The sequence below is a fragment of the Gekko japonicus genome, unplaced genomic scaffold (genome assembly GCF_001447785.1).
Source record: "Gekko japonicus isolate JY-2015 unplaced genomic scaffold, Gekko_japonicus_V1.1 scaffold5, whole genome shotgun sequence".
NCBI lineage: Eukaryota > Metazoa > Chordata > Lepidosauria > Squamata > Gekkonidae > Gekko > Gekko japonicus.
This window is the reverse complement of record NW_015168652.1, coordinates 2,582,888-2,592,665: the sequence shown is the minus strand read 5'-3', so window position 1 is coordinate 2,592,665 and position 9,778 is coordinate 2,582,888. Positions and strand designations below refer to the sequence as shown.

The 9,778-nt window shown below is 43.8% G+C and overlaps 1 protein-coding gene across 1 annotated transcript in view; it reads left to right on the top strand.

Moving 5' to 3' along the window:
• Positions 1–247: 247 nt before the first annotated feature.
• The window catches only part of GSAP (gamma-secretase activating protein), a 74,398-nt gene continuing 64,867 nt past the window's right edge, over positions 248–9,778 (top strand). The window contains exons 1-6 of the mRNA XM_015415055.1: positions 248–347; positions 3,481–3,557; positions 4,625–4,681; positions 8,204–8,273; positions 8,762–8,818; positions 8,916–9,004. Coding sequence (XP_015270541.1) covers positions 248–347; positions 3,481–3,557; positions 4,625–4,681; positions 8,204–8,273; positions 8,762–8,818; positions 8,916–9,004 — 450 coding nt within the window. The remainder of the gene's footprint in view (positions 348–3,480; positions 3,558–4,624; positions 4,682–8,203; positions 8,274–8,761; positions 8,819–8,915; positions 9,005–9,778) is intronic.

Here is a 9,778-nt window from a genome sequence, read left to right as displayed (position 1 = left end):
TTCGCACGCCGGAGAGTCCTCCGGCATCGCTCCAAGGCGTGCGCGGCAGGGCGCCCGGCCAGTCCGAGCGGTGCGAAGGTGATGGACGGGCGGCGCGTCCAATAGGCAGGCGAGGCTGCCCATTCCCAATGGTAGAAGCTGGTGCGCCGGGAGCAGAAGCGAAAGCGACTGACGGAGACGGACGGGGAGCGGCGGGGTGTTCCAGTCGCTCGGCGTCCCTGGGAGCTTCTCTCCGAGAGAGGTCGTGATGCTGCTACACCTGAGCGCCCGCTTTGACCCGCAGAGGGATGCGGCGTCCTGGCTGGCGGGACAATTTCTGGCCGCAGCCCCTCGAGGCGCTGACGCTGGTGAGGGCGGGGCGCGCGAGTGTCCAACAGTCTTTATGCTGTAGGAATGTCGAGCCCTCCCTTTGGGTGCCCCGATCATTGCAGGTTCTTTACGCCTGGCCCAGCGGCGAGGCAGTTGAGGGAAATTTAGGATGGAAGTCGGTTTCCAAAGCAGGGGTAGGTTGTGGTCCTGAAATTAAGGGAGAAACTGTGACCGAGGGGCAGAGCTGCGGCTTGGCATGCAGTAGGTCCCACGTTCAGTCCCCGTATTTCCAGTTAAAAGGATCAAGTAGTACGTGATGCAAAAGATTGCTGCCTGAAACCATGGAGAGCTGCTGCCAGTCAGAGCTGGCAACGCTGACCTTAGGAGACCGATAAACTTGCTGGATATGAGGTGACTAGAAAGAAGCTGTGACAAAGCATCTCCTTTGCATGCAGAAGATCCTGTGTTCCTGGCAAGAATCAGGTGGCAGTAAGTGGTGTGAAAGATCTTGGAGATCTAGTGAGTTGTTGCCTGCCAGATCAGACAATACTGACCTTGATAAGTCTGTGAAATGACTCAGCAGGCAGCTTCATTTGTTTGAGTTTCTAAAACTGACGTGTACTTTCGTCTTTGGAGAGGGCACCATGCAAGAATGACATGTCGGGTGAGGTGCATACCTTATAACTTTGGCTCTTGAGTCAGTTGTATGTGATGTGAACTCTTGCCAAAATACACCAACCTCTGCAAATATCGGCCTAGGGTTCCTGACTGACAGTTGTTTGCATGCAGGTTTTGTAACACTTATGAAAGTATAAACGTTTTTGCAAAGCCAGGGCTCTTTTTGTATTAGGAACTTCTTTGCATATTAGGCAACACACCCCTAATGTAGCCAGTCCTCCAAGAGTTCTCTGTATTTCTTACAGGGGCTACTGTAAGCTCTTGGAGGATTGGCTACATTAGGGGTGTGTCGCCTAATATGCAGAGGAGTTCCTAATACAAAAAGAGCCCTGCGAAGGAACTATGTGATATGTTCTGGCAAATAGCACTCACAAGGTTCCTGCTTGTTTTTAATGCTGTCAGGTAGCGTAATGCAAAAAACCAAAAATCCAGACAAAAAAACGCACACCAAAACCTTCATTTGGGAAGATAAATCTAACTGCAAAGTAATTCTTTGTGTAAGCTATATAGTTGTACAGTATGATTTGGGATATTAAAGAGGAGAGAGTATTATGAATAAAAGCCTGTTCTACTTTGTTCAAGCGGAACATTTTTTTTTGTACTTGTCAATCAGTGATGATAAAACCAAAGCTGTAAGCTATTGCTTTTGGAGTCTACTCCCCCAGGTACAGTTGACTTCATTTGCATGCCATAGAGTGAGTAAATAAATTTTATAGTTTGGGGTTTCTTATTTTTTTGCTTGAAAACTGGTCCAGCCAAATTCCGGCTCTTAAGGTGTAACTAAGGAGCTGCTGCGGGGTCACTTTGGTGTAGGAAATTGTATTGCGGCATGACACTTCCTGCTTATTTTTGAGAAGCAACTTCTTAGGCAGTTTGGGGTCACTGTTTGGGGTTTATGGGGAGGTGCTCATCTGGAAGAAGAAGAGAAGAAGAGATTGGATTTATACCCTGCCTTTCACTATCCAAAGGAGTCTCAGAGCAGCTTACAAACTCCTTTCCCTCCATATCAGACATGAAAGTTTTGAATGATCAAGGGTTACATAATGTTGTTTTACTTCCTTGAAATCTGTGCTGGGTTTACTGTTCTTGTAACAACTTCAGTGAAACATAAGGTAGCCTTAGAATGCTAGAAATGAAATGAGAGCAGGAATTCTTCTGCACATTTGACTTCCTCCAGACAGCCTGTCATATGTACCATATTTTCCTGTGCTTCAGCATGTCCCTTACTCCCACTTCCTCTGTCTCATGTCAGAAATGTGGTCAGAGAATTATAGAATGCATTGTTCTATTAAGACTCCAAATATGTAGCAAATAGATGCTAATTAAAGTCAAAGAGGCATTCTCCAACTACAGCAGTTACATTTGAGTTATCACCTTTGTTAATATTATCTAGTTGGGAGCCCGTTTATGTGGAAAGGGTTCACCAGACTGTGGATAGGGTTCACCAGACTGTGAATCCTTTGGGTCCATGATAATCATGTGAAATTGTCCTTTTTGTGACATGATATATTGACTGACACAACAGACATGATTGAAAAAGATTTCGAAACAAGGTCGCATCCAGAATCCTTGTCTCATGACTAATGTGTATTATTGATTCCACGGCTGTATAGAGTCTGGAGCCACATTGTTGATGAGGACGTTTACAATGTCTCTATAATTGTTTGTACATTGATTTGTACTATATGGCTCCTTCAGTGTTATGAGCTGGGTTGTTTCATTTATGATTTTTGTTGCATGTGTTGTACATTGATTGTTGTATTTATTGTCTTTTAGACATTTGATAACATTGTTAATAACGTTTCTATTTTAGAGCAGTTTAGGGCTACACAGCATTTATACTCCCTTCTACTGATTAAGTTGTCTAGAGAAGCAGGAAGCATTAAATCCCTTGGCGGAGTGCCTACACAGCCTCGTTGCCTTACTCTTGGTCACACTGGTCTTGCTGTTTGACATAACTAACAAGCAAACTGACATTAGATTATTCTGAATGGTCACATGTAAGTACAAGACAGTTTTTCCAAGTGTGGAATGGGCTGTTCCATTCCACCATCTCCCATGAACATGCAGAGGCAAAGCTCTCTGCCCTCCTTCTTCCAAAGGGTGAGGCCCTGCAGCCGGTCTCCAGAGCAGCTGAAGCTGTTCTGTTAGAAGAACAGCAGAAAGAGGGGACAGTCTTAGTCCTTAGGACACAACCATCCCGTTTTAAAACTTGTTGCTGAGGATTGCAATTTAATCGTGTGTGTTGCTGTCCCAGGAGTCAAAAGCATGATTTTATGACTTACTGTGAGACTGGAATTCTAAACCGTTTTCCCATTCACATCGGGTGAACTTCCCTCTTAATATTTGCCACTTAATCAGCAGTTAAAAATGACAGTTACTATGACCCTGTAGTCTATTGATGTACTTTTTATTTCAGACTCTCTTAAAACTATATTTGCTGTTTACATTAGCCCGAAGTCATTTATTATATATTAATGCTTATTGTTTCAGACAACCTTTTGGAGAGTTTAGAGACACTACACATAGTAAACGTTGAAAGAAATGGAAATATTATTTATACCTTGAAGGTAAGTCTAATAGTTTTGTTTTTTACTTTAGAGACTGTAGTCATGATGCTGTGCATGCTTACTGTGAAGGGAATTTAGTAGAATATTGGATTGCAGCCTGGGAATTATATCAAAGAAGTATGTGTATCCCTTTATTAATCCAACCATTTAAATTTTGGATTGAAGATCGGAGATCTCTTTTAATTAAAACTTAAGAGTTTTATTTCTTTGATAGCCAGTAGTTTACAAAACATTGATTTTCAGATACTGCCTGCCTATGTAATTTAGCATATTTTGGTATCTGAATTCTAAGTATATTCAGCTGAATTACCTGCCTTCTATTGTCAAAATATTTCAACGTATTGATCTGTGCAAATACTAGATGAACTGTCATCCAACCAAACATTTAGCTGAGTTTATTTCTTGCTAAGGTTATTTACGTATATAGATCACATTCCCCCCCAATCAAAAGGCACTTGATATAGCATACGATGCACCATAAAAACTACTAAGAAAACTCAACTAGATTTTTTTAAAAAAAGACTTGAATCAAGAAGCATAGGTATCTGTTAGTCATCCATCCAGCTGGAAATGTCTTTTGGAATGGTAAGTTTTTGACAGGACAATGAAGGTCACACAAATAGGCACTTCATGCTTCACTGGGCAAGGCATACCTATGCATAAGTGCCACAATGGAAAGGGCACAGCCCTGAATCTTCACTTTAGAAAAAGGCAGGATTCATAGTAAAGTCTCCCCTGTTGTCTCAGGAAATAGGGAAACACATACGTGAGGAGATGTGCTCTGAACTGTACATGCCTCCAAGGCTTTAAACCTCACTGGGGTCAAAAATTAATGGATGAAATGGGAAGGAGAATGATTGGGCACCTGACTCAGACTGGCATTCCATGTGAGTGTCGAGGGGCTGCTAAAGGCACAGTGTAGAAAAATATTGTCAAGCCTAGAAAAGGTACATTAGGGATGGTGTATATAGAGAGAGAGAGGGGGAGAGGGGGAGAGAGAGAGGGAGAGAGTTAAGTGTTCAAAAGTTTTGTATCATTTGTATTTATTCAACTAGTTTCCTTTGCAGGGTATTTGGGGGCACACCAGTATTGGATTGTATGATCCCAACAGCAAAACAAATGAGGTATGACTAAAGGGCATGTATGTTGAGTAGAGGGTAGAGAGTCTTCACTGTTTCCCAAGCCAAGCTTTTTAATGTTTAAGATTTTCATCTGTCTAAATTTGGCTAAAACTGGCTACACCACTTTGGTGTAGTGGTTAGGAATGTGGACTCTAATCTGGGAGAACCGGGTTTGATTCCCCACTCCTCCACATGCAGCTGCTGGTGTGACCTTGGGTCAGTCATAAGTTCTTTCAGAACTGTTATCTCAAGGGCAGTTCTCAAAGAGCTCTCTCAGCCCCACCTACCTCACAAAGTGTCTGTTGTGTGGAGGGGAAGGGAATGTAAGCCGCTCTGAGACTCCTTTGGGTAGTGAAGGGCGGGGTATAAACCCAATCTCCTCCTCCTCCTCCTAAATGGCCTATCAGTTTTTCCAGGTTTTGCTCTAGTAATGCCACCATGTTAGTAGGTGGAAGCCCTGTTCCCAGCACTCACAGAACAAAGTTTCGGAAGCTGTTCTTCCCTAAGGATCTTAAGTGATATGAAGGACTTTGTATGGGAGAGATGGTGATTCTTTGAGGTATTTTTTGCATAAGCTGTGTTAGGGTAGCACCTTGCATTACAAGCACCGGTGTTACATTCTCTCCTGCTTCCATAAGTCACCGAATGCTGTGTTCTGAATGAGCTACAAGCTTTTGAACCCACTTCTGTGGTAGGTTTGTGTAGACCAGAGGTGTCAAACTCATTTGTTACAAGGGCAGATCTAAGTGTTACTTTGTCAGGTTGCCATGCATGCCGTCAAATGTAATGCCAGGTACTGGAGATATACCCTTTGTAAATGACACAAGCAAACCCAATTAACAATACTATTTTTCACTCAAAATACAAACAAAAGCAATTCATTCCTAGGAGTGAAAGCCATTGATTTACTGGGGAATCGACAAACGCGCCAATAAATATTTAATCATATGCAAGACTAGGTTTTTCCCAAGGGATACCATAAAGCGGGGGGGAATCCTACCTTTCCATACATATGTTACTTTTTGTATATATAGCACATTTAGGAGACAAGTCCTCTTCCTTGCAAGTAAATAAGGTGGTTTTTCAGTACCCCCCCACACCCTGCCTCAGCAGCTGAGCATGGCTACGATCCATCTCTTGCTCTTTGTTTCCTCTCTTCCTCCATCCTATCTCTGAGGATCCCTCCTGCATTTCCCATAGAAGTGGCAGGGTTGAGGGGAAGGCCTGATGGAGAGGCTGTTTCCAGAACCTCTAAGGGGTGCCTTTTGTCCTCCTGCCACCCCTTTTCCTTCATGGGCTGAAAACAGGTGTGGAGGAGAAGGGAGATAGTCATCCCCCCCCGACACTCACTCTGCCTCTAGGCTCTGTGGCTGTTCAAGATGTGCAGTAGCAATAGCAGCACCCCTTTCCCCCGTGCCTCCTCTTCCTCTGCCTTTGCTGCCATTTTCCCCACACTGTTTTACCTCAGCCTCATAGTCCTGCCCCCTAGCCATTTCCTTACTGTTTCTTGACCGCTTTGACCAGGCAGACCTCACCGCATGCACCCGTTTGCCCCCCACCAAGCAACCTCCTGCCTTCCTTCTCTTGCACCAGTTGCTCGCAGGCCAGATAAGAGCCCTGGATGGGCCAGTTCCTGCCCCCGGGCCATATGCTTGATGCCCCTGGAGACTAATGCAGTAGTCTATCGGAGGAATTACTATGCAGCTATCTCTTCCAAAGAGGATTCAGTTGGCAAACCAGATGTAACTTTGAAAAACCTCCTTGGACACTGCTGCCAGTCCAGCATTCCAGAAGCAAAATTGTGGTCAAAATTGTCCTTGGACCTGGTCCTCAGGCCAGGAGAATATGAACCTGTTTGGCCGTAAAAATGCTCTTTGATAGCTTGAATGATCTGCCAGCTGTCACAGTCTCACATAAATTGACTCAGCTCACCAGAGGATATCTTAGAGACTTTGATTATAAGAGCACGCTGATCAGAGCCCGCAGAGTGTGTTCATCCTTCCAGTTGGCATTCTTCCTCCCACAAAAATGCCAAATGATCTGTCTGAGTTAACTATTCAAAAGCATAGGTGAAGGTTTCCCTTGCTCGAAAGATAGTAAAATCTGACTCTAGGGAGCAGTGCTCATCTCCGTTTCCAAGCCGAAGAGCCAGCGCTGTGTGAAGACATTTCCATGGTCATGTGGCTGGCATGACTAAACAATGAGGCACATGGAATGCTGTTACCTTCCCACTGAAGTGGTACCTATTTATCTACTTGCAATTTCTTGCTTTCGAACTGCTAGGTTGGCAGGAGCTGGGGCCAGAGATGGGAGCTCACTCCGTCATATGGCACTTGGGTCTTGAACTGCTGAGCTACAGATCTTCTGGTCTGCAGCTCAGTGTCTTAACCTCTAAGCCACCGCAGCCCTACATTCCGAAGCATAGAAGGGCTTTTATGCTAGCGTGCCTGAATGCCCTACCTTCAGCAGTGACATTAGGAAGATTCAGTGAAATTCCATTTTCAGCTAGACTCTGCAACTGTGGCAGCAAACAAAATTGACTCTGCAGATCACATCTTCTTTGATTGTCCTAAATTCTCAGAACTAAGCTGAATTGATCTCCCCCTTATTTAATCAGAACTCTCTTTCTCCAGAAGTGAAATCATCCTGGCTACTCAATGACAAACAAACTATTCTCTGTGTGGAGAAAATTTTAGCAGCCGTTGTTAACTTACATGATAACTGATTTTAGATTCTCCTCTGGCAGGATGAGGGTTTGCTGTTTATGACATAGTTTATAAAAACAGTAAGAAGGAAAGTAAATTCTGTTTACAGTTTCACAGGCAAACGTCTGAGGGGTGGACTGGACAGTACTACAACAGGCTACATGTGGAAATCCTCTCCTATGTTAAAAACTCCTTCAATTGATATAGATAGCACAGCAAGCAAAGAGTAGAAATTTTCTCCCTGCCATGCTGATTTTCTGTTCACATGAAGTTTTTTTAATGCAAAGGAACATTCAAAGCTAGAATCCAATATCTGCAGATGGTGAAATCCATTTTACCACATTTTCCTGCATGTGTAATGATAGAGATTGTCTTGCCTTCATCCAGCTATTTGTGTACATTGATCCTGTCTTGGGTGTGACAAAGATGAGAATAGAAAAAGTTGGGTTTTATCACCATAAATAGTATATCATTAGGGGATCAACATGAATTGAATAATTAAATAAATAATCTAAATAAGAAGCAAGGGACAGATAATCTGTGGAGGTCTTAGTTGGTCTAGTGTGCTGGGTTAGCGAGCTGTGTTGTTTCTGCTGTTGTAGCAAAGAAGAGCTTGATTCTGTGTGAATGGATATGGATGCTAGTCTGAAAGGAGGATTGGTTTAGCACTCCAAATTTATCTGGCTTTGTGGAGGTTGAAGTGTCTACATAAGACAAAGGGAAAGAATGAAAGTGAAGGGCTGTGTTTTTAATCTTTTGAAATGCTACTGTTTTTAAGCATTACATAATGTGTGTTTTAACCTAAGGTATCTTTCAACAGCACCTATATACTTTTGAAAAAGATCTGCATGTGATCAGCTGTTCGGTCAACAATGAAAAGACATTACTTGGTAAGCTCCGTTTCCTTTCCCATTAAAAGTTCTCTTGTATAATTATGAGGACTTTGGGGCTTTGCTTGTGCTCACTTCTTTTTCCTGTAACTGTCAGTGTAGTTACTATTTTGGAGACATACACTGTGTTCTTTAAAACATGAATGGACTATCTCAGATTTCTAAATACTGCCCTGTATTGTTCACCCCCCCTTCAGTAAGATTTGTGTGATTTAATGCTTGGACCCTGGTAAATGTTGTCATGTCGCAGAGGACTTATGGCGACCCTGTAGGGTTTTTAAGGCAAGAGATGTTCAGAGGTGGTTTGCCATTGCTTGCCTCTGTGTTGGGACATTGAACTTCCTTGGTGGTCTCCTGTTCCAATACTAACCAGAGCCAGTCCTTCTTAGCTTCTGAGATCTGACGAGATCATGCTAGCCTGGGCTATCCAGGTCAGGGGTTTAATACCTATCACAGCAAATTTAAATATGTGGTTTTTTTAACATTAGCTGTCAGTTTTCTTCAGTCAACAGAAGAAGCAAGAACGGATCTGCTATTTCAACCAGGTACTTAAAATATCAAGATTCTCTTGTTGAGCATTGTTGGACATAACATGCAGTAAGACTATTACTGCCTTAATTATGCTTTTTTTTTAAATCACAGTGTCGAAATGTCTGACGTTGCTCATTGAAATTTGCCCAGTTAATGACGTGAAAGTTTTAAAGGCTGTGGATAGCCGCATCAGAGTGCAAGTAAGCAAGCCAATTGATCTAAATTTAGTAAGGAAAAATGATAAGGGGTTTAGTTACTAGGGATGGGCACAAACTGGGAAAATGCGGTTTGGTTTCGGGTTTGGTTCATGGCTCAGAATGAACCAAGCTGGGAGGCCTGCTTATGAAACAAACCAGTTTGTGCAGGTTGGGGCCCACAGTCCTTTTAAACGGGGTTTACAGAAAGCCCCAAAACAGCTGAGCAGCAGGGAGCAGCCTGTGCCCTGCCACTCAGCTGTTTCGAGCTATGTCATGCAGTCCCTTTAAAGTTTAAAGGGATTGCAAAACAGTGCAAAAAACAGCTGCACAGCAGGGAGATGCTCCCTGCTGCACAGCTTTCAGGTTGTCTTCTGCAGTCCCTTTAGACTTTAAACGGACTGAAGAAGACAGTCCAAAGAACAGCGGCCAATAGAAGGGGAGGGAAGGGCCAGGAGAAAGGGAGATGGGATCGCCGGGGAAGAGGCTTCCCATCTTCTTTTCTCCTGTACACAAAGCTAGTAGAAAGGGGGGAATCTCCTGGGAGAAAGTGGGGGGTCTCCCTTCCACTCCCTACCACCTTTCTCCTGGCCATGGCAAGTGGCAGCCAGGAGAAAGTGGGGGAGGGCGGATATCCCGAGAGAAAGTGGATCTCCTCGCTGGCAGGAAAAGCCTTCTGTGTGTGGGCCCAGCTGTCTTGGACTTGCTTGCACAGCCCATTCATAGGAGCTATACCAGGGAGCCTGAGGCAGCTGAGCCAATTCCCTTGCATAGCCCCTT